Source organism: Nycticebus coucang, chromosome 13, assembly GCF_027406575.1.
Source record: "Nycticebus coucang isolate mNycCou1 chromosome 13, mNycCou1.pri, whole genome shotgun sequence".
Classification (NCBI taxonomy): Eukaryota; Metazoa; Chordata; class Mammalia; order Primates; family Lorisidae; genus Nycticebus; species Nycticebus coucang.
The window spans coordinates 42,860,022-42,885,730 of NC_069792.1; the positions used below are offsets into that span (position 1 = coordinate 42,860,022).

General features: G+C 37.5%; 2 protein-coding genes across 2 annotated transcripts in view; both read right to left on the reverse strand.

Moving 5' to 3' along the window:
• Positions 1-25,709, reverse strand: part of CNGB3 (cyclic nucleotide gated channel subunit beta 3) — a 196,797-nt gene that overhangs the window by 64,168 nt on the left and 106,920 nt on the right. Inside the window, exon 11 of the mRNA XM_053558667.1 lies at positions 1,797-1,938. Within this exon, the coding sequence (XP_053414642.1) occupies positions 1,797-1,938 (142 nt within the window). The remainder of the gene's footprint in view (positions 1-1,796; positions 1,939-25,709) is intronic.
• LOC128563970 (centromere protein I-like) lies at positions 22,484-24,055 on the reverse strand. The gene has a single exon (XM_053559567.1). The coding sequence runs from the start codon at positions 23,544-23,546 to the stop codon at positions 22,671-22,673; it is 876 nt and encodes a 291-aa protein (XP_053415542.1). The 5' UTR covers positions 23,547-24,055; the 3' UTR covers positions 22,484-22,670.

Sequence of the window (25,709 nt, forward strand, 5' to 3'; positions counted from 1 at the left end):
CCCTAATTCATTATATTTTGATTAATCTTCCTTGAATCTCTTTGTTCAAAATCCTCCCCTGGCTGACTTTCTATTGCCTTCATGATAAAGTTCAACATCTTTAATTTAACATCCAGAGTCCTTACAATATCTTGTCCTCACATACATCTCTTATTCACATGTCCTTCACTCTGGTCATTCTGGAACTCTTTCTATTTCCTCAGACATGTCTTATTTTTATTATCACTGTCTTTTCACATAATTTTGAATTAATTGAGCTACTGAATCCTCCCTGGTTTTTAAAGATGTTTCAAATACACCCTCCTCCATGGAACTTCCTGGGAAGGTTTTTTTCTAAACTAATAGAGAGCTTTTTAAACTACTCTGGTGCTTGCTATGTATAGCAGATGATATTCATGGATGTAGTATTTGAGTTTTGATGATTTGGGAATAGCTTCAAGAATCATAAACAATAGTTTTTATTGTTAAATTTTGTTAAAGAATGAGTTTTATTCATACTTTAAATAAAAAAAGTCAATGACTGGAAACCAATAATTTTTCTAGTGGAAATAATCATTTCATGATTCAACCTAACCCTTCACCTGGGACAAATGTGCCAACATTGTTAGGTCTGGTGGAGGGTAAACAGGTGGCAAGAGAAGGCTAAGGGCAGAGTATGGGAAATGAATTGTAGCTAGGGACTGTTCCCTAGTGGAAACATACACAGTAAAAAAATTCCTAGTGACCTGTAATTGGCTGAGAGTGCATTGCCCTATAGTTAAACCTGTGATATGACCTGTTACATAACACCAGCCTGTCATTCACCCCAAAGGCAGGAAACAGCACCCAATACTGCCAGAAATGTGGAGTAAACTAGTAAGCTATAAAAGGCAACGTGCATTAGATTCCAGGTTTTTCTCCACTCCCGGAGACTGAATCCTTCCTCCCTCCCTGGAACATATTTTCACTTTGTGTAACTTCCTTCTTTACTTTCATTCTTTCTTTTATGTGATAAACTACTAGTATAAAATTGTTTTGTGTCTGTGATCACTTAGTCATCAGCTCGACTCAGCACCAGTACTCATTCCTGATACTGGGAGCCAAGGGACCAGGAAACATCCACTTCAAGATGGACCTAGCATCATGGCTTAATTTATTTACTTTTTGTTCTCTAGCATTTAGTGTGTAAAGTTCCTTCCAAGGAAACATAACTTCTAAAGTTGCTATGCTGTCAAATGTTTTATTTCTTGTCAATCTGGGAATTCACAAAGAATTTGGGCTTTCTCCCTTGTAAATGGGGCAACTACCTTTAATATAATTATTTATGTTTTGGCTTTATTTTCTTGCTGCATTAATTTTCTGAAGAATAAGTACAAGGAGATGCTATAAGAAACATTTGTGAAACAATGATTCGTTAATTACTTTAGATGGCATTTCATAGTCTCTGGTTTAAATGACCTCTAACATTGATTTTTTTACCCAGTGATTTTATGACAATATTTGAAGGTTAAGTAAATGAGAGCTTTTAATGGTTTTCAGTAACCTATAAGTTAGAAGTTAACTTATAAACAATGTTCTCTGAGAGTTCAAACTAATGCTCTTTGCTGACAGGTCTTTTGATAGATTTAATGGTTTAAAAATGGAAAAGCACTATTGTCCCAATAACACCCTCCTTTGACTCATTAAAATAGATGAAAGTAAGTAAAAAAAAAAGAACAAGACAGATTTAAGTTTTTTTCCCCCATAAAGTTTATAAAGACTTGTTAGCCTTTCAAAAATGACAGCACTAAGTATTTAAGAAGTCACACTCAACTTACCTGACCAATTAAGCTGGAGAACACAAAAACTCCAGAAAAAAAATTTATGAGTTGAAAAACAATTTCAAATAAAGTTTGAGGTTCTGGAAGCCCCCCGATGGTAATTAAACTTCGAACTGCCCAATAATAACATCTCAGATACCTGTGAAAAAAGCAGATACACATTTTTCTTTTTTCCATATCACTAAAATACCACTATGGTTGGGAGCATAGGGTACCACAAAATTATAACGCATTTCCTCCTAATCCAGTTTTCCTTTCTGTAGACATCACTGGCAAACACCACATGTACTAATGCAAACTTCTTACTAAACCTTGTGAAATAATGAGCCAATTAAACCTAAGGAGGGTGTTCATTAGCTGTTCCCAAAATTTAGTGGTATAAAACAATCACCATTTTTTACTAGGTTTATAGTTTCATGGGTAGAATTTTGCACAAGGCCTAGCAGAGATGACTCATTTTTATTCTGTGATGACTAGACCCCCAACTAGAGGCTCGAATGGCTTCTCAATCTGAGAAGACTTGATGCCAAAAGGCTGAGACTTTGATTCCGACTGTTAGTCAGGTTCCTCTGTTCTTCATATTATGTCTTTTTGGAATGTCCAACGTTGCTTCTTACCTCACATACCTGAGTCTTAGCAAGGCTGGAACTAGCTGGGTATTTCTCTCTTTTCATTCAACCTCTCGTTTTGATGAGCTTGAGCTTCCTCACAGAATGGTAGTTTCAAGGTACAGTAGATAGATTTCTTACATAGGAGCTGGTTTTCTCAGAGCAGTAGCAGCCAAGGCAATAGCTGCAAGGTTTCCCATAAATCAGAAGTCCTATAGTATCTTAGAGTTATATTTGACACATTAATTTGTCAAGAAAGTCACTAAGGCCAGCACGCATTTAAGTGAAGAGAAATTTGAATTTACTTCTCAATTTGAGGAACAGCAAGACAATTTAAGGCCATCGTTAAACCATCTCACTAGTGATTTGTGGCAATATTATAGAGATTAGGTATATTTATGCAGATAGGAGAGCATTTTATAGTTTAGATTTTATTGTTTTTAATAATGGAAAACAAAACAGATAAATACTTCCTCCATTTTTTCACCCACACTTTATTATTAGATATATAAACCATGACAGAGACAGAGAACTGAGCTCCATCTTAATAGGAAAATTACTATTTGGTGCAATGAGTAATTTTTGTAGAAATTTAGTATTAAAGAAAACCATGGCCGGGAGCGGTGGCTCATGCCTGTAATCCTAGCACTCTGGGAGTGGGAGGTGGGTGGATTGCCTGAACTCAAGAGTTTGAGACCAGCCTGAGAAAGAGTGAGACTCAATCTCTAAAAATAGCACCTGTAGTCCTAGCTACTTGGGAGGCTGAGGCAAGAGGATCGCTTGAGCCCACAAGTTTGAGGGTGCTGTGAACTATGGCCCAATGACACTCTACCAAGGGTGGCCAATTTAGACTCTGTTTCAAAACAAACAAAAACCCCAAACCAAAAATATGCACATATGCTAAGAAATATAAAGATTCTGTACTTAAATTGGGTAATTGCAAATTAAGAGGCAGAGATCATTATAGTACAGATAGGAAGAGGATGAGAAAAGAATACGATAAAGATTGGGACAGAATATATAATATTCTCTTAACTGCATTTGGCTAAGGGTTTGATAATAAGCTGGGAATGAAAGTTAGTATTACACCCCATTGCATATATACAGACAGTCCCTGACTTACTATGGTTTGATTTTACAATAGTGCAAAATCAATATGCATTCAGTAGAAAGTATATTTACCATACCTACACAGTCATTCTTTAGTTTCAGTAAGTATCCAGAAAATTGCATGAGCCATTCAACACTTCGTGTTTTATAAAATAGGCCTTGTGTTAGACAATTTTGCCCAACTGTAGGCTAATGTAAATGTACTGAAAATGTTGAAGGCAGGCTATGCTAAGCTATTTAGTGGGGGTAGGTGTATTAAATGAGTGACCCCTAACCTATTTGGTACCAGGGATTGGTTTCATAGAAGACAATTTTTTTTCATGGATGGGGTTAGGGGTGGGGTTGGTTTCAGGATGGTTCAAGTGCATTACATTTACTGTGCACTTTATTTTTATTATTATTACATTGTAATATATAATAAAATAATTATACAACTCACCATCATGCAGTATCAGTCAGAGCCCTAAGCTTGTTTTCCTGCATCTTGACAGCCCCATCTGGGGGTAATGTGAGACAGTCACACCCAAAGTGTGTTGCTTATGTCCTCAGCCACCTCTGATCATCAGGAATTAGATTCTCATAAGGAGTGCACAACCTAGATTCCTCACATGTACAATTTAAAGTAGGGTTCATGCTCTTAAGAGAGTCTAATGCCTCTGCTGATCTGACAAGATAGAGCTCAGGCAGTGATGTGAGTGATAAGAAGTGGCTATAAATACAGGTGAAGCTTCACTGGCTTGCCTGTCATTCACCTTTTGCTCTGTGGTCTAATCAATAACAGGCCATGAACCAGTACTGGGGGTTGGGGGCTATGGACCACAGTATTAAATGCACTTTTGACTTAAGGTAGTTTCAATTTATGATGGGTTTATCAGGAAGTAACCCCATTGAAAGTTGAGGATAAATTGTGCATAGACATAATATTTGGTATATTCCATGTAGCTCTGATAGTATGATTTAGATTAGGAATTTCCACTGAATCCTTAAACAGAAGTCCTGTACGTAAGAACATACTGGATATTGTTATGGGAAGACCTTTATGTTTAGTAGGTCCTGACTAGCTGTTTCCAAATGTGGAGTAGACACAGAAAGCAGCATTTCTTCATAGAATTGTGTCCTAGTTGGGCTTTTATTTCTTCTCTGGGTGTGCCACGTATAAAATTAGCACTCTGGGTAACTGCGCATTAGTTTTTAAAGAAGTGTGGCTTTTTTCTTATAAAAATAGTTAGTGATTTTCAGACATTCAAATAGAAGTTAAGGTTTGCAAAGAAAGAGACTGTATTAGACGTCAATATTCAAATAAAAACAGATCTGGAAAGAAATTACTTATTTAGAAATTTAATACCTTTTGAAGGACGTGGTACTTTCTGTTTTTTTTTTTTCAGGAACAGAAAAAATAATTAACTCTTTGATAGGGTTTGAAACCAGTGTGCCAAGAGAATAAAAATATTACCGCTGTGTAATTTTTTCTAGCAGGCTTCCTTGGACTTACTAATATTATAGTGAACTTGATGTCAAAGAGAACCACCTTGAAGAAGTATAGAATTAATTTTATGGATTGCATTTTAACTTTTCAAAGTTCAATTTATAATTTTCCATTACCTGATTTATTTTGATCACAGATCCTGGACCTGCAAGTCTCTTTAAATTAAGGACATTTATTAAATCTGACACTACCCAAGAGTGGAGAGGGACTAGATTCTCTCCCTACTTGGTAAACTCCATTAAATATGTAGGAAGATTGACCCCTCCAAAGTCACTCCAAAGTTTGTTGCAGTGTTAACATGAACAGACATATGAATGACTTTCTCTCGTTTCCTTATTTATAATGTTTAAAAAATAACAATCAAATGTGAAACTTTGGCATTGATTTTCCAACTCTCAGGGGTTAGCCTTGCATAATTTTTTTCTATATTAAATAGTCTGCAATGTTAGTTGGAAGTTTTCTGCTCTAATGCCTTGAGATTTATTTTAGGATTCTTTTCTCAGTCACATCTTACACCTAGACACGCACAACCAAGGGTAAGATTTGTAATTTAATTAGATGGCATCTTATTCATTTTCTAGGATTAGCTTAATTTGTCAAGTGTATCCATCTCTAATATCTACATCCCATGATAGATCCTTCCGCAGAGATTCTATCTGGCTGATTTAATTCATGAATTGTCTAACTATGACCTATCTAATATATGAACTATGTTATACATAAACCCTATATAATACATGATATATGTTCATACAAACTTAAATATACATTAGCATACTACAAGTGAAAGTGATAGGCAGAATTTGCCATAACCATAAAAAACATAACATTTAATGTGAAAATAGAAAGTCTTCTGTGAGACAAATGTCACATGCAATTTTTCTCAGTATTTTATTATGAAATACTTCAAACAAACAGAACAATTAAAAGAATTTTAGGCCAGGTACAGTGGCCCATGCCTATAATTTGAGACCAGCCTGAGCAAGAGCAAGAACCTTTCTCGACTAAAAATTGAAAAATTAGCAGGAGTTGTGGTTGGTATCTATACTCCCAGCTGCTCAGGAGGCTGAGGTAAGGGGATTGCTTGAACCCAGGAGTTTGAGGTTGCTGGGAGCTAGGCTGAGGGCATGGTACACTAGCCTGGGCAACAGAATGACACTCTGTCTCAAAAAAAATTTTTTTTACATTGATCATCCAAATGCCCACCACTTAGATTCTACCATTAACATTTACTCTTCCTGCTTTGTCACATATTCCTCTATTTTCATAAATCCATTTTACTTTTTGTATCCATTCAAAGTAATTTTTATAGCCAGTCAGACACTCTTGTAAAAGCAGTACTTCATATATGTGTTAACGGGAGTTCAATACTTGTTTTGAGTTTTTTTGTTTGTTTTGAACATACAATAAAAGCACTAATCTTAAGTAGGACCATTTGATGAATTTTAAAAAGTACAATATTGCTAACTATAGGCATTACACTATACAGTGGATTTTTAGGGCTTAATTCATCTTGCATGATGGAAGCTTTGTACTCGACTAATACTTCCTTATTTTCCCTTTCTCTAGCCTGGGGTAACCACAATCTTACTCTCTCGTATAAATTTGATGAGATTCCACGTACGCGCACGATCATGCAGTATTTAACTTTCAGTGTCTTGTTTATTTTACTCTGCAAAAAGTCCTTCAGTTCTATTTATGTTGTTGCAAATGGTAGGATTTCCTTCCTATTTAAGGCTTAATAATATTCCATTGTATATGTGTACATATTAACATATACGCGTACCACATTGTCTTTATTCATTCATGCGTTGAGGGACATTTAGGTTGCTTTCATGTTTGGCTACTGTGAATAATGTTGCAATGAATAAGGGTATCTCTTTGAGATCCTGATTTCAATTCCTTTGAGATCCTCATATTCACAGAAGTGGGATTGCTGGATCATATGGTAGTTCTATTTTGAACTTTTTGAGAAACCTCCATACTGTTTTCCATAGTGATTCTATCAATTTATATTCCCACTGACCACATTCCAGTGTTCTTTTTTCTCCACTTCATTATTTTGTATCTTTTTTTTCTTGGTAGTAGCCATCATAATAGGTGTAAGGTGATATTTCAGTGTAGTTTTAATTTGCATTAATGATGTTGAGCACCTTTTTATTTATTACATGTCTTGTTTTTTTAGGTCTTTTGCCAATTTTTTACATAAGGGTATTTATTTTGCTATTGAATTATAGGACTTCCTTATGTATTTTGGATATTTACTCTTTATAAGATATATAGTTTCCAAAATTTCTTTTCCATTCTTCATGTTGCTTTTTATTTTGTTGATTATTTACTTTATTGTGCAGGAGTTTGTTAGTTTGATGTAATCCCATTATCTATTTTTGCTTTTATTGCCTGTACTTTGGAATCACATAAAAATCATTGCCCAGATCAATGTCATGGAATTGTCCCCCATTTTATTCTAGCAGTTTTACAATTTCAGGTCCTGTGTTTAAGTCTTTTTTTTTTTTTTTTTACTAGAGAAAAAGGTAATTTTATTGCATTCTGTGTCAGGTGACTGGTGCTGTGTTTCACCTTCTCTTCTTTTTATTTTCCAGAGCCACTCTTTTTTTTTTTTTGTTATATTTATAATTAAATCATAGCTGTGTACACTAATGCAATCATGGGGCACCATGCACTGTTTTTTTTTTTTTTTTTGTAGTTTTTGCCTGGGGCTGGGTTTGAACTCACAACCTCTGGCATATGGGGCTGGCGCCCTACCCCTTTGAGCCACAGGCACCACCCCATACACTGGTTTTATATACCATTTGATTGTGTTTAAGTCTTTAATCTATTTTGAGTTAATACTTGTGTGTGATGTAAGATAAGGGTCCAATATTGTTCTTTTGTGTGTATATATTCATATCAGTAAAAGATTTGAATACCCCATCAGTTTCAAAGCTTACTTTAGCAGGATAAGACTTATGGGCTGAAAATTATTTTATTTTAGAAGGCCAAAAGTAGATGACCATTCTCTTCTGGCTTGGAAAGTTTAAGCTAAAAAGTCTGTTGTCACACAGATAGATCTGCCCATGTAGGTAAGTTGGTGCTTACTCCTTGTAGAATTTTCTCTTTTGTCTTGACTTTAGACAGGTTCATTAAAATGTGTCTTGGAGATGCTTTGTTTGTGTTGAGATGACTCAGGGATCTATATTCCTCTAAAAGGAGTGTTTCAGAATCTTCAGTGAAACTTGAAAAATTTTCATTTATGATATCCTCTAGTAGGGTTTCCATTCCTTTGGGATGTTCTTCCCCTTCAGGAACCCCTATAATTCATATGTTTGAATGCTTTGTGAAGTCCCACAATTCTCTGAGCAAAGTTCTGCTTCCACTCTCTTCTTTTCTGCCTCTTATACTACCTGGGTTAGCTCAAGAGCTTTCTCCTCTAGTCCTGAGATTCTTTCTTCTCATGGTCGAATCTGTCATTGATACTTTCACATCTTTCAGTTTCTTGATTAACTTCTTCAATTCCTTAAACTCCATCATATCCTTGCTATATTCTTCATGTCCTTCATCCATATTTGGTTCTGTTTTTCCACTTTCTTGTCAAAACCCTTTATTATCTTTACAATTCATATTTTAAATTCCCTTTCTGTCATTTCCATTAATTCTTTTAATTAATTAATTTATTTATTTTTATTAAATCATAGCTCTGTACATTAATGTGACCATGGGGCACCATACAATAGTTTCATAGACTGTTTGACACATTTTCATCATACCGGTTAACATAGCCTTCCTGGCATTTTCTTAGTTATTGTGCTAAGGCATTTACATTCCACATTTACTAAGTTTCCAATATACCCTTGTAAAATGCACCACAAGTGTAATCCTACCAATCCCCCTTCCTCTGCCTACCACCACCCTCCCTCCCCTCCATTTCCCCCTTCCCCCAATTCTTAGGTTGTAACTGGGTTATAGCTTTCATGTGAAAGCCATAAATTAGTTTCATAGTAGGGCTGAGTACATTGGGTACTTTTCCTTCCATTCTTGGGATACTTTACTAGGAAGAATATGCTCCAGCTCCATCCATATAAACATGAAAGAGTTAAAGTCTCCATCTTTCTTTAAGGCTGCATAATATTCCATGGTGTATATATACCACGATTTATTAATCCATTCGTGGATCGATGGGCACTTGGGCTTTTTCCATGACTTAGCAATTATGAATAGGGTTGCAATAAACATTCTGGTACAGATGTCTTTGTTATGATGTGATTTTTGGTCTTCTGCATATATTCCTCTTCTAGTAGAGGAATTATAGGATTGAATGGCAGATCTATTTTTAGATCTCTAAGTGTTCTTCATACATCTTTCCAAAAGGAATGTATTAATTTGCATTCTCACCAGCAGTGTAGAAGTGTTCCCTTTTCTCCACATCCATGCCAACATCTCTGGTCTTGGGATTTTGTGATATAGGCTAGTCTTACTGGAGTTAGATGATACCTCAAAGTAGTTTTGATTTGCATTTCTCTGATGATTAAAGATGATGAGCATTTTTTCATATGTCTGTAGGTCGCACGCCTGTCTTCTTCAGAGAAGTTTCTCTTCATATCCCTTGCCCAGCCTGCAATGAGATCACTTGTTCTTTTCTTGCTTCTACATTTGAGTTCTCTGTGGATTCTTGTTATTAAACCTTTGTCGGAGACATAACCTGCAAATATCTTCTCCCATTCTGAGGGCTGTTTGCTTGCTTTACTTACTGTGTTCTTGGCTGTGCAAAAGCCTTTTAGTTTGATCAGGTCCCAGTAGTGTATTTTTGAAACTGCTTCAATTGCCTGAGGGGTCGTCCTCATAAAATACTCGCCCAGGCCGATTTCTTCAAGGGTTTTCCCTGCACTCTCTTCTAGTATTTTTATAGTTTCATGTCTTAAGTTTAAATCTTTAATCCAGTGAGAGTCTATCTTAGTTAATGGTGAAAGGTGTGGGTCCAGTTTCAGTCTTCTGCAGTTTGCCAGCCAGTTCACCCAGCACCATTTGTTAAATAGGGAATCTTTTCCCCACTGAATGTTTTTAATTGGCTTGTCAAAGATTAAATAACGGTAAGTAGCTGGATTCATATCTTGGTTCTCTAATCAGTTCCAGACATCTAGTTCTCTGTTTTTGTGCCAGTACAACGCTGTTTTGATCACTATCGATTTGTAGTATAGTCTGAGGTCTGGTAGCATTATTCCTCCTGCTTTGTTTTTATATCTGAGGAATGTCTTGGCTATTCGAGGTTTTTTCTGATTCCATATAAAACGAAGTATTGTTTTTTCAAGATCTTTAAAGTATGACAGTGGAGCTTTAATAGGGATTGCGTTAAAATTATATATTGCTTTGGGTAGTATGAACATTTTAATGATGTTGATTCTTCCCAGCCATGAGCATGGTATGTTTTTCCATTTGTTAACATTTTCAGCTATTTCTTTTCTTAGAGTTTCATAATTCTCTTTATAGAGATCTTTCACGTCCTTTGCTAGATAAACCCAAATATTTCATCTTCTTTGGCACTACTGTGAATGGGGTAGAGTCCTCAACTGTTTTTTCAACTTGACTATTGTTGGTATATATAAAGGCTACCGATTTATGAATGTTGATTTTGTAACCTGAGATGCTGCTGTATTCCTTGATTACTTCTAAGAGTTTTTGAGTAGAATCCTGAGTGTTTTCCAGATATACAATCCTATCATCTGTGAAGATGGAAACTTTTGATCTCTTCTAACCCTATATGGATACCCTTAGTTGCTTTTTCTTCCCTAATTGCTGTGGCTAAAGCTTCCATTACAATGTGAAAGAGCAATGGAGACAATGGACAGCCTTGTCTGTTTCCGATATGAGTGGAAATGATTTCAATTTAACTCCATTCAATATGATATTGGCTGTGGGTTTGCTGTAGATGGTCTCTATCAGTTTAAGAAATGTCCCTTCTATACCAATTTTCTTAAGTGTTCTGATCATGAAGGGATGCTGGGTATTATCAAAAGCTTTTTCTGCATTGATTGAGAGAATCATATGGTCTTTGTTTTTTAATTTGTTTATGTGCTGAATTATACTGATAGATTTATGTATATTGAACCAGCCTTGAGACCCTGGGATAAAACCGACTTGGTCATGATGTATAATTTGTTTGATGTGTTGCTGGATTCTGTTTGTTAGTATCTTGTTGAATATTTTTGCATCTATATTTATTAGTGATATTGGTCTATAAATTTCTTTTCTTGTTGGTTCTTTTCCTGGTTTGAGGATAAGGGTGATGTTTGCTTCATAGAACGTGTTGGGTAGTCTTCCTTCTTTTTCTACCTTTTGGAACAGGTTGAATAATATAGTTACTAATTCCTCTTTAAAGGTTTGGTAGAATTCTGATGTGAAACCATCTGGTCCTGGGCTTTTCTTTTTAGGGAGGTTTTGTATGGTTGATGCTATTTCAGAACTTGATATGGGCCTGTTCAACATTTCCACTTGATTCTGGCTAAGTCTTGGAAGGTGACGTGCTTCCAAGTATTGGTCAATTTCCTTAAGATTTTCATCTTTCTGAGAATAAATTTTCTTGTGATATTCATTAATGATTTTTTGAATTTCTGAGGAGTCTGTTGTTATTATGTCTTTGTCGTTTCTGATTGATGAGATTAGAGATTTTACTCTTTTTTTCCTGATTAGGTTGGCCAAAGATGTATCTATTTTATTGACCTTTTCAAAAAACCAACTTTTTGATTTATTGATCTGTTGTACAATTCTTTTGTTTTCAATTTCATTTAATTCTGCTCTAATTTTGGTTATTTCTTTTCTTCTACTGGGTTTGGGGTTGGAATGTTCTTCCTTTTCCAGTTGCTTGAGATGTCCCGTTAAGTTGTTAACCTCCTCTCTTTCCATTCTCTTGACCAAGGCTTGCAGTGCTATAAATTTCCCTCTTAAGACTGCCTTTGCAGTATCCCAGAGGTTCTGATAATTCGTGTCTTCATTGTTGTTTTGTTCCAAAAATTTGGTAATTTCCTTCTTAATCTCATCTCTGACCCAGCTATCATTTAGCATAAGGTTATTTAACTTCCACGTTTTTGTATAATTATGCAGATTCCTGTTGTTACTCAGCTCAAGTTTTATTCCATAGTGGTCCGATAAGATGCAAGGAATAATTTCTATTCCTTTACATTTACTGAGGTTAGACTTGTGACCTAAGATGTGATCCATTTTGGAGTAAGTTAAGTGGGCTGATGAGAAGTATGTGTATTCAGTTTTGTTGGGATGAAATGTTCTGTAGATGTCTGCTAAATCCAAATCTTGGATGGTTAGGTTTAAATCTAAAATTTCTTTGCTAAGCTTCTTATTGGAGGATCGATCCAACACTGCCAAAGGAGTGTTGAAATCTCCGACTATTATGGAGCTGGAGGATATCAAGTTGCTCATGTCTGTTAGAGTTTCTGTTATAAATTGAGGTGCATTCTGGTTGGGTGCATAGATATTAATAATTGAAATATTATCATATTTAGTATTACCCTTAACAAATATGAAGTGACCATTCTTATCCTTCCTTACTTTTGTTGGTATAAAGCCTATTGTATCTGCAAATAAAATTGCAACACCTGTTTTTTTCTGATTACCATTTGCCTGAAATATGGATGACCATCCTTTCACCCTGAGTCTATATTTGCATTTTAAGGTAAGATGTGACTCTTGTATGCACAAAATATCTGGCCTGAGTTTTTGTATGCAGTCTGCTAACCTATTCCTCTTTAGAGGACAGTTTAAGTCGTTCACATAAATGGAGAATATTGATAAGTCTGGTAGAATTTGGGGTATCGAGTTTTTCAAAAGTCCAGTGGACAGTTTTAATCCTTTCGCCAGTGTGGAAGTTGGAGTTTAATCAAAAGTTTCTGAGTGAGTTTACTTTTGTGGTAGAGGATTGGGTTGGTCATTATGGAGGATAGGTCTGAGAATATCCTGAAGAGCTGGTTTGGTTATGGCAAATTTCTTCAACATATGAATGTCATTAAAGTGTTTAATTTCTCCATCATAAATGAAACTCAGTTTAGCTGGATACAAGATCTGGAGATGAAAGTTATTTTGCTTTAGGAGATTAGAAGTCGGTGACCACCCTCTTCTGGCTTGAAAAGTTTCAGCAGAGAGATCTGCAGTCATTCTAATATTCTTCCTTTTGTAGGTAATGGCTTTCTTCCATCTGGCTGCTTTGATTATTTTCTCCTTCATATTAACTTTTGTGAAGTTAATTATGTTATGCCTGGGGGATGTCTTATTGGCATTGAGTGGTGCTGGGGTTCTGAAGCTGTCTGCTATCTGAATTTCAGAATCTCTAGGCATTTCTGGAAAATTCTCTTTCATAATTTCATGGAGAAGGGCCTCTGTGCCTTGTGAGGCCACTTCATCGGTTTCAAGAATTCCAATGAGTCTGGTATTAGCCTTCTTTGAATTATCCTAGAGTTCTCTGAGAGAATGATCTGTTTTTGCTCTCCATTTCTCTTCCTCTTTGAGAGTTTGGGAGCATTGAAAGGCTTTGTGTTCAATGTCAGAAATTTTTTCTTCTGCTTGCTCCACTCTGTTACTGAGGGATTCTACTGTATTTTTCGGATGTTTGAGGGCTGCAAATTCTTGCTTCAGTGTGTCTAAGTCTTTGGTGGTTTTGTCTTTAAATTCGCTAAATTCTTGAGACAACTTTTGAATTTCTCCTTGAATTCCTAATTCTGACTTTTGAATTGCTGCTCAAAGTTCTAATTCCAAATTTTCCTCCACTTTATTAATCTTGTTTGCAATCCAAATTCTGAATTCAATTTGTGACATCTCAGCCAGTTGTTTATGAATGGGATCTTCAATTACATGTGGCATATCTTTCCCTGGGGTTGTTGATCGATTCTGGTTATTCATGTTACAAGGGTTTTTCCACTGATTCTGCCCATGATTGTTTTACTCCCTTTGATTTTTACCTTGGAGCTTTGTCTAGGATCCTTACAGTGCTGTAGCCTGAGAAACTGGGGCCCTGTTTGGTGTGGTGGGGCTAAGTGATTTTGTCTTGTTTTCAGCTGGTTTCTGTTTGACCCTAGAGAAACAGTTACTCTGGGTTGAAGTCTCAGCTGTGGAGAAATACCAGCAATTAAGTCACCCCGCCCACCACAGGCAACAATTGGAAAAGGAAAATCAAACCTTCCTACAACCACACACCCAGGGCACCACCTGAATAATCTTCAGGCGACTGTCTCAGTTCAAAATGTCCAAATCAATTGTCTCAGTCAGCACCTGTCTCAGGTGGGAGGGTTTAAGAGGTCTCTGGAACTGGATCACAGGGGTCTGGTGACTACTCTGGTATGGCTTGTTCTAGTGCTGTGTGTAGTCAAAGGTTGGGGGGTGTTCACTCAGGTCCAGCCTTGCCCCTGATTGATGTTAGTGACAGAACTGAACAGAACTGCTAAATTCCCTTGCAGAAGAGAAGCTGTTTTGAGTTCCAAAGCCCTGTCTTTGTTCCTGCAGGTTTGTATTAGGTTACCTGTCAGTTCTATCTTGCCTTCCTTTGTCTATAGGCTGATGATGCCCTGAGGGCCAGATGCATCTTAGGCTCAGTAAAGCGGTCCTCTGGGTCAGCCTTGCCCTGGGAGCTTCCCAGGTCTGTGAATTGGTACTGCCTCAGGCAAATCCTTTACTCACGGGTTGTTGCCGGCCTCCTCTGGTTGCCCAGGGAGACAGGGAGTGTGGCTTCAGAATATCTGTGAGTGAGCCATATTGTTGCTAAAAGATGGCTCTGAGCCTCAGTGAACTGCTGCTCTGGTGTGGTTCCCCTTCAGCTGACCATCCTCTCCTCGCTCCCTTGCCCCAGAGTCAGCACTGACCAATTGCAGATTAGGCACTGTCCACACCCCTCAAAAAATCACCCAAGAATCTGGACTCTTGGGGGACAGGCTTCCAGACCTCAGAGTGAGAGTGGAGGGGAGTGCTGGGAGCTCAGAGTTGCAGGTAGAGAATATATACAGTTTTACACAGTTTTATGCCTGGCCATATTGCTGCTAAAAGATGGTTGCTGCTCCAAGCCTCAGGGAACCACTGCTCTCATGTGGTTCCCTCTCAGCTGACCATCTGCTCCTCGCTCCCGTGCCCCAGAGTCAGCGCTGACCAGCTGCAGTTTAGGCACTGTCCACAGCCCTTGAGAAATCACCCAAGAATCTGAACTCTGGGGGGACAGACCTCCAGACCTCAGAGTGAGAGTGGAGGGGAGTGCTGGGAGCTCAGAGTTGCAGGTAGAGAATATATACAGTTTTACACAGTTTTATGCCTGGCTGTATTGCTGCTAAAAGACGACTGCCGCTCCGTGCCTCAGGGAACCCCCGCTCTGGTGTGGTTCCCTCTCAGCCGACCATCCTCTCCTTACTCCTGTGCCCCAGAGTCAGCACTGACCAGCTGAAATTCAGGCACTGTCCACACCCCTCGAGAAATCACCCAAGAATCTGAACTCCTGGGCGAAAGGCCTCCAGACCTGAGGGTGAGAGTGGAGGGGAGTGCTGGGAGCTCAGAGTTGCAGGTAGAGAATATATACAGTTTTATATAGTTTTATGCCTGGCAGGAGAATGCCATGGCACTCTAGTAGGGGAGGCAGGTCCAGTTTTTAGAGGGTCTCTCCCGTGGAGTATAGTGGGAGGACCTTTGAACTCTGCCTGTTTTTTGTGGGGCACTCCGAGCCGTTCTCATTGGGGAGGGGGCTCCTGTCTGCTTGGTGATGGATTTCGTACCTTTTGTTTGTATCCTTGTGGTCACAGCTCACCTCAGCAGGGTTGATGTGCATTCTTCAACCTTCTCCCTTGGTGCAGCTCAAATCCACCGGGTTACTTGCTAAATTTTTGTCCTTTAACTCTCCTTCTGGATGGGAGCCTCTGTGGAAAGCTGGCTTCAGTCAGCCATCTTGTCTCCACCTCTCTTCCATTAATTCTTTATAGGTGGAGTCTTCTGCAGTAGCTGCCTCATGGTCCCTTGGTGGTAAAGGGGGTTGCTCTGTTTTGGTTTTTCATGTTGTCAGAATTGGTTCCTGTTGGTTCCTCCTCATGTATGTTTTCTTCTTATTCACTTCCTTCTAATATTTTTCATTCTTGCTGCCTCCATTGCTTTAAATTGCCTTATCTTAGAGCTTAGGTGTTGAATTGGCCTCTTAATGTAAGGCCCATTCCAAAGGAAGAGAAGCATAGAGTAAGCAGAGAGAAAAAAGAGAAAAAGAAGACAGAAATAAAAAACAAAAAAAGAGGAGTAAAAGAAAAGATTTGGAGAAAAAGAGAGAAGACCAAAAAGAGAGAAAGAGAGCAATAGGAGAAATGGTTTTTTTGGCAGGATGCTATGGCCACACCTGCAACTCCAGGGGTGGGTTGGGCAGGTACCTTGGAGCCAGGAGCTCCTTACCAGATTGGGAAAGGCAAGACCCCACCTCTTCCAAATATAAAGTGAAAGAAAAGAAAAAAATAAAAAATAAATAAAGAAAAATTCAGTAGTATGTTGCAGTAGGGACCTACCAATACTGCCTTTCCAAAGGCCAAGGCTGGAAGAACACCCTGGACTGTAAGCTTGTGACCTTCTTGAGGTAGACCCCTGCTCTAACACCCTAGCCAGACCACTGCTGGGGACCCCACATCCCCACCCAGGACTCAGAGAAAAGAAAAAAAAAGAATGGATAAAGAAAATTAAAAATGTAAGTATGTAAGAGAAAGAAAAAATATGTACAATCTAGAAAAAAAGGGATATCTTAGCTGTTGTATGAAAAATTTGTATGGGAAAGATGAGAAAGTAAAAAAATCTCTACCAAAAGAGGAAAAAAGGAGATAAATGAAAAAGAGTGATAGAGTAAAAAGGGCTGAAAAACCATAATGAAAACAAGGATCCCTTACTACTGAAGAAAGTAAAAGTGAAAAAATAAAAATGCAACCAAGCAAACAAAAAAATGAAACAATAATCCTCCCAAAAAACAAGCACAACAACAAAGAAGAGAAGAAAAGAAAAAAAAAAACCCGTAGATACATATAAATGTGCATATATATGTATATATATATGCCATGATATATATATCATGCCTGGACTCCAGGTGGTGCTATGTTAGGAGACAGAGAACACACGCTGGTTTTATTGTGGACAATGAGTACTGGAAACCACACTCTAGGAGGATATTGGGTCCTGTCTTCCTGACTTAGTTGTCTTCCATCAGGGCCTGGTTGTTTCCTCAGCATTCAGACCCCACAGGGTTGGGGTCTTAATATTCTCACCAGAGTCCTTAGGAGACAAGTCTCACAGTGCCCCAACAACAATCCCCAGGGGGTGGGGGGGCCACTTTGCCTACCGCTAGAGTGGATGCCTGAGCTTAGCATGCTCTCCAGAGCATGTACTAGCACCCAGCAGACCATTTCTCTCACATGGCTTTCCTAATGGTGGCCCAGCTTGTGGCCAAGCTGATGGTAGATCCACCACACCCAGTATTCAAATACTGGTGGACAGTATTCTAGTTCACCACTCCTTTAAACCTTCCAAGGTAGCTGCAGTGAGAAGTTTAGCCTCAAATCAAAAAACTGCAGGACAGCTCCATCTTGTCCCTAGTCCTCTGTGAGCAGCTGCCTATTCCTATGCCCCCACCTTTTATGCTGTTTTTCTTCAGTTCCAGACCTCCTCACTGGCTCCTGTGATCCACCACTGCTTCACTGTGCCCCACAGAGTGATGTCTCCAGGTAGGTTCCCTCAGCCAGAGATGGCTGGAGATTTCTTTTCCTTGCTCTGCTGTGAGTGGCTAGTAGGGAGATGTTTGTAGTCCACCATGTTGCTCCCTGCCTCCTGTGTGTATATCCAGTTTTCCCAGCACCATTTATTGAAGAGACCATCTTTTCCCACTGTATATTCTTGGCACTTGTTGACCATCAGTTGACCATTGGTTTATTTCTAGGTTCTCCATTCTGTTTCATTGGACTATATGTTTGTTTTTTTTATGCCAATATCATACTATTTTGGTTAGCTTTATAATCTATTTTGAATTTGAGAATAGATGATGCTTTTATTAGCCTTGTTTTTGTTCAAAATTGTTTTAGCTACTTGGGGTCTTTTCTGTTTCAATATGAATTTTTGGATGTTTTTCCCATATCTGTAAAAAATGTCATTGGGATTTTGATAGGGATTGTACTGAATCTATATAATGTTTGGGTAGTTTGACATTTTAGCAATATTAATTCTTCCAATCCATAAACATGGATTTTTTTTTATTGGGTCTGCCTTAATTTCTTTCAATCAGGTTTTATAGTTTTCAATGTACAAGTCTTGCTCAGCTTTGGTTTATTCCTAGTATTTTATTCTTTTGGATGTTACTGTAAATGGAATTATTTTCTCAATTTCTTTTTAGATAGTTCACTATTAGCATATAGGGATGCTACTGCTTTTTGTGTCGTTTCATGACTTTTTGACAAATGAATATATTTGTGTAACCAAAAGACTTGTCTTGACATAGAATATTGTATCTCTCTAAAATGTTCTCTGAGTCCTTTTCCCAGTCAATCCTTCCCATCAATCCCTGCCCTCACTGTTTAGAGGCAACCACTGTTCTAATTTTTTCTACTATAGATTAGTTTTGCCTGTGTTAGAACTTCACATAAATGAAATCACAGTATGTATACTTGCTGCAGCCTCAAACACCCAGGCTCCAGTAATCCTTTTGTCTTAGCCTCCTGAGTATCTGGGATACAGGTGTGTGCTTGATTATAATGAATAGAGCACCCAGCTTGATTATAATAAATAGAGCATCTATTAATATTTATGTACAAGGATTTTCCTTGCTCTGCTGTGAGTGGCTATTCACAAATAAATACCTAGGCTTGGAATTTTTGAGTTGTAAGATAGGTATATGTTTAATTGTAAAAGAAACTTTTGGATCTTTCCCCCTAATGATTATACCATTTCATATTCCCTCTGACAATGTACAAATGTTCCAGTAGCCCCATGTTATCCCAATGCTTTGTATTGCAGTCTCTTTAATGTTAGTCATTGTGGTGAATGTGTAGTGGGACATGTGACTTTCTATACTTATCTTTATGTGCAGATCTTCTTAACTCCCTCAATCCATCTTAGTTCCTGATTTCTATAAACTTACTAATGGGAGCACTGGTTATGGGGGATAATGTCTTAGAATGTAATTGCTACAGGGATAGGTATTTGTGAACTTACTAGTGCATAGTAGGAACTTACTAATATGTGTTGTGCTCATGTGTGTGCAAGCTCTCTCTCTCAGCAGTGTCTGACCTCAGGGGATCCTGAATAAATATCTGAGGAGACAACTAGTGGGGTGGAGCCTCTAGGTTTCTGGGAACACCATGGAGAAAAGATGCAGATTCTCGGGGTAATACAACCATACAACTGAGGGTCTTGGAGGGGCCAGATACTGTCAAAGTGTGGCCCTGATTCCAGGTTCCAATGAGTATTTATTGAGATTCAAACAGAGAAGTATAAGGAAAAAATTAAGAGGAAAATGCTACAAAAAATGTCACAGTGCGCAGCAGGATGTGCACAATGGGCAGACAGGACCGCTTTTCTGGGTTGATGCGTCTTAGTATGGAATATTCATTCTTTGACACCTGCTGATTATTGGTCTTACCGGTATCTACCTTAGATATGTCTGCCTAGCTAAGTGATTTATTTGTTGTGCACATGGCTGTAACTGTCACTGCTGACACATGCCTTATTCCTCATTGTGCATGTGACTGCAACTTTGTTACAGTTACAGATGCCTACGTAGTGTCAGAAATTTCTGCTACTGCCCTAGACATCCTGTTCCCTCTGCATACCTTGAGATGTCTTTGTTATGTGTTTCCCACACATGTAATTTATGACTTGTGATGTTTTACTTTATTTCAGTCACAGTCACATAGCAAGCAAACAAGAACAAGTTTCAATATAATGAGAATTGCAGTGATTACACATTTCTCCACAATCATTAATATTATTTCATAAAAGACAGCTGGAATTTGTCCTCCCACAAATATCTTTATCTATCTAGGTCTCATAATTCTCATCTGTAAAGTTAAGGTGGTAGATTACCTGCATTTCCCTGCCACCATGGCATGGGAATTTTGATTCCTTCCTTATTCTGACTAAAGTCAATGATATCTACCATAGACTTCCTTCTCGTCTCTTTCCTTCAAGGAAAAGATGCATTTGGGTTTGGGACCAGGGATTTGTTAAGAGTTTTGTGCACAATGGCAAATTTATATCAGAAAATAAGTAAGATTGGGATGTATATGTGGACAAAAGTACATTAGGGACATTTTTGAGTATTATATAAGCTTAACTTCTTTTTTGTGTTCTCCCTTTGAGCTAAACATTTGTGTTCTTTGTCAAATTTTACACTCTAAAGAAAGATACCATTCACTCAATATAAATGAAAATGCCTTTGATTGAAATGAATAGAAGTTGTTTTTATGAGAATTAATAGAATTACAATAAACTTGACTCTTGTTCTAAGTGTTCACAATGCTCTATTTATGCCACACAATCTGCTGCCTAATTCTACCCGGGGTGAAGTTTACAAATCCAGTGGCCTTAACAACAACCTTCAATTCACAGGTCATCAGAACCCTCACAGGGTTAAGCTAAAAAATGCTTCATGTAATTATTTCATAAACTTGGCTTGTTTGGTCAAAGGGTAATATGGAAAAAGTTGATGTCTAAAAGCTGTTAGGAAAATATCAGGGTGTTAGCAACTGACATATGCAAATTATCTTAAAAATAAGTAAAAAGGCTGTTTTTAAAAGCATTTTCGATAAAAGGATTTTTTTCCTTCTGGGTAGATGCCCACTAATGGGATTGCAGGATCAAATGGGAGGTCTAGGTTGAGTGCTTTGAGGTTTCTCCATACTTCCTTCCAAAAAGGTTGTACTAGTTTGCAGTCCCACCAGCAGTGTAAAAGTGTTCCCTTCTCTCCACATCCACGCCAGCATCTACAGTTTTGAGATTTTGAGATGCGGGCCATTCTCACAGGGGTTAGATGATATCTCAGGGTTGTTTTGATTTGCATTTCTCTAATATATAGGGATGATGAACATTTTTTCATGTGTTTGTTAGCCATTCGTCTGTCATCTTTAGAGAAAGTTCTATTCATGTCTCTTGCCCATTGATATATGGGATTGTTGGCTTTTTTCATGTGGATTAATTTGAGTTCTCTATAGATCCTAGTTATTAAGCTTTTGTCTGATTGAAAATATGCAAATATCCTTTCCCATTGTGTAGGTTGTCTCTTTGCTTTGGTTATTGTCTCCTTAGCTGTACAGAAGCTTTTCAGTTTCATGAAGTCCCATTTGTTTATTTTTGTTGTTGTTTCAATTGCCATGGCAGTCTTCTTCATGAAGTCTTTCCCCAGGCCAATATCTTCCAGTATTTTTCCTATGCTTTCTTTGAGGATTTTTATTGTTTCATGCCTTAAATTTAAGTCCTTTATCCATTAAAAGCATTTTCTTTGCGAGAATTGCAACCTGTGTCCCTGAGAGTTGGTTAACAGGATTATTGGAATTTTGCTTTTGAGTGTGAATGCTTCTGTTCAAATGAGCAGAGCAGAAATGATGGGGTAATGTTTATGTTTATACTTAGAGAATGTGGGCTGGTGTGAAAAAAATGCTATAAAATGTCCATATTAATAACTGCATAGTGATATATTTTAAATAGTTCTAACCACCTTACTTTGTACTTTCTACATCTTGCCTTTCCTATACTCCTCCACACAACTGCCTTTTTCTTTTTCTTTTTTTTTCTCTGTTTATGTCTTTAATATAAAGTTTAGGCTCTTTGATCATGAGATAGACGAATGCTAATACTACTTCTTATAAAAAGATTCAGGCTTTGTAACCCCTCTGAAAATAAATAGTCCAAATATCAGTTCCATTTCTTTCCATGAATAGAGCTCATGTTCACCCTCCTTTCTCTGGCATTCCCTGTAGCAAAAAGGAAACAGCATAACTCAGTAGAGAAGGAAGATGAACCAAATTTAAAATGTTTTTATACTCTGCTACTCCAGTTTTTTTTCAGGATTTCAGGCTCAATATATATTACTTTCTCAAAAGGTTTGGATGTCCACAGGCAACCAACCATAGTTATCAAATAGTGATTGAACTCTTTATAGGTTTTGCTGCTGAAACTAAACTACAACTTTGCCTTTTATAGCAACTTATTTTTCTTTATAGCAGCCAGATTTTTATGATACCTATGCATCATATAACAGGGCTGGTTTGAGATACTGGCATTCAGGCTGAGGAGTGTAGGATGGAAGATTCCAGGAGGAAACAACACCACTAATGGAAGGCTATCATATATATCACATACCTTCTCAAAGAAATCCAAAATAAAGTGCAGCAAGAAAGTAGTGTTGCTCTCCAAGTGCATTGCAATAGTGAACAGCCATCCTACATAGTCAATCAGTTTAGACAAAGAGCTCATGGATCCACACGAAGTTGTGTTAGGAGGGCTGTTCATCATAGGTTTCACATGTATATCCCTTGAAAGCCACAATAACCAATTCTGCAGTAAGCTCTTTTAGACTCTGAAGAACACTACACTTGAAATAAATGGTTGATGTAAAGAAGAGTTGTGCTAGATGGTCAAAAAGAAGTGGTTTCACCTCAGAGAAACTACTAAAAGGAATCCAGCTCAGAAGCTGAAAGAACTGTGACTGAAACAGTGGCCATCCCAGAGAGGAACACTCTTATACAGGAATGCTTCACAGGAATAAAATCCCTCTTGTAAGAAGCACCCTGCCCTGATGATAGTATCCACGAAGTTGGCAAATTCTTTTCCATGTCCATAATTATTTGCTTTGTACCAAATGCATTTTTCTTGTAATGTTTGACTCAACCAGTAATAGAGTCTCAGTGAAACTGACTCATCTCTGACACAATTAATATAGTGAAGCAGCAGAGAGTTGTTTAGCACTGAGCCCATCTGAGAAGGCAGCTCTAAGCAATGAATGTTCTTTAAGAGCTGAGGAAAGCTTTGCAGTTGTTCTAGTGGAAATGATCCATTGCTACCCAAACAGTCAGAAAGATTAATCTCTTTTCTTCCACATTCTTTAGTGTAGTTATTAGAATTGAGCACTGGTATTACTGGGTGTGAATTCCATCTTTCTTTTAGAGGATGAACATTAGTTGGACCTAACATCTGCTTTAGAGGTTCTGGAGAAGGTCGCTGGTTTCTTTGCCTTACAGCAACCAGAGCCATCTTCCAAAGATTCTCTGAATTCTTAAAATAGATCTTCCTTCTTACAGGCAAAGATACAGAAATCAGGGTAGGAGCAAAGAACTTATACAACAACAACAAAGCCTGGAGATGAGGCTGCATTCCCATTTTGGCTTGAAGATCAAGTAGTTTTCTCACGTGAAATGCTTTGACATTCTGTTTTTTGGTAAGTAAACACAACAAATGGCAGACATAAGAGCACAGGGCTTCATCTTGCAGTGAAGCAAAAAAGAAGCTGTAGAGCAAGTTAATTTGCTCCTTGTGATCAAAAAAGTGAAACATTGCAACCATCCAACTATAAAAAGGTATCTTGGTACTACCAGAACACTTGCCAACACAAAGCCAGGAGACTGCCTTAACCACAGATCTTCTGATAGTAGAGTTGCTGGAATCATGCACTTCAATAGCCGTGTATTTACAGCATTTCCAAATTTGCCACTGAGTGCTGCATTTAATAGAAAGTCAATTCCTTCCGGAGCTAACCCATTCGTGCAAGCCACATTTTCCACAGTTTTCAAGTATTTTTCCAAGGTTTTATTTTTACTTTGTGAAATTTTAATAAGATCTTTCTCAAAGTGTTCCATTGCTGTTTTCAGAGCATCTTCTGCTTGATCATCAGCATGTTTATAATCTTCCATTGGACTATTTTGTCTATAGTTTGAGATGCTCTTTGAGCGACTTGTATCCTGATTTACTTTCCAGGCTGAGAGCGTGGTTTGAAAACTATTACTACCTTGTGAAGTCCTCTTCTGTGCCTGGGATTTCTTAACTCTTCTTTGAGGTGACATTACTGCATATGTCCAGACAAAATCCTACCACGTCCAACCTCTGAAGTCCAAATGCCACCTCTGGTATTCCACAACTGCCTTTCTTTATGTTTGTCTTTTTTTTTTTTTTATTATTGGTAGTCTTCTTTTAAAATTTTCTTATTTCTTTTCTTCCACTGATAAGGAAGTTTTCCTCCCTATTTCTGTTCTTTAGATGGTCCCTCATTCCCACTCCCTGCTCTACTCCAGCCTTAGTTTTAGCAAACATTGAAAACTGTTGTAATTGTATTCACCTAGAAATTTATTTATAACAACTAATTACAAGTAACAACAAAAATTAAAACAGGTAATTTACCTTGTATTTTAGAGGGAGTACTTCTGATAGCTGGAATTAGAAATCTAAAACACTAGTGCACTTTAAGTTTCTTATGGGTTGAAGCTACAATTTCTTATTATAGTGCAGATTTAGCTCTTCCTTCCTTCTCTTCTTACTCCTTCTCTCTCTTCCTGCCTCCATCATCTACCTAACATATATTGTCTGTTATATACTTAACACTGTATTAGGTACAGGGAACAAGATAAGATTCCCAGAAACTCTGCAGAGAGACATCCAGGTATGAAGAGAAATGCAGCTCCTTCCTCTTTCTCTGGGAAGAATCCTGATGCAACTATTTAGATATGTGTGTTATGTGTGTGTGTGTGTGTGTGTATATATATATATATATATTTTTTTTTTTTTTTTGCTAATTTGACAAAATCAGTGATCAGACACAGGTACCTAAAGGTGTTGGATTATATACTGGCTTTCAAGTCATATTTAATATGCAGAGGGTGCCAAAAATGTATACACATTTTAAGAAAGGAAAAAAAAAACTGTATTAAAATTGTACTACTCAATACATACTGATAACATTTGCTATCTTGCATCACTTTTAATTACAGAAGTCAAATGTGACTTGAGTATTACAGTTTTAATATAGTGCTTTCTTTTCTTAAAATGTGCGTACATTTTTTTGCACCCTCTGTAGTTGGTATCTTACTAATTTTTTAATATAAATTATTTATAACTAACATAAATGCTCATTTAATTCATATTCTAAAGAGAATTATTAAATTAATTTTGGTTATAAACTCATAGTTTGGTTATGAACTTTTTGGAAATAGATTTTTTGTGTGTGTGTACATGTCTGTCCCAAATCAGTAGATCTTGTGCTCTTAGGTTCTTTAAAATCAGTTCTGGTTAATGGTTCAAAAAGTGTCGCGGTAGCCCTTAAACACATTCAGCTCACTGTAGGTAGTGTGTCATTTTGAAAGTTATTTTCACTCTCTTTGCTCTATGCTATAATTGCTCTCCATCCCAAGGCTGCAGTGAGTTGCTTTTCAAAGTAATGCTGGAGCTTGTTTTTCCCAGTAAGGACATAGCCTTATTATATGTTCAATGTCATTTCATTGGAGCAGAAAGTTAGTGGAGTCAACTTAATGGCAAGTCCTTGTATCTACTAAGAGGAAATTTCACTATTAAACAGCATGCTTGCCATTACTGAATTGTGATTCTACTGCTCTAAATTTTTCAAATGATCTCTTTTATTCCTGGGACACTTGCATACCTAATTGTCAAGTTTAATTTATGATCCTTGTTACTCTCTAAGTGTTTAATTGAGTTAGTGGTTATAGCTGACTCATAAAC

Coding starts and splice junctions, on each gene's coding strand:
- LOC128563970 (XM_053559567.1), bottom strand. CDS start 23,546: ATGGTTGCAATGTTTCACTTTTTTGATCACAAGGAGCAAATTAACTTG.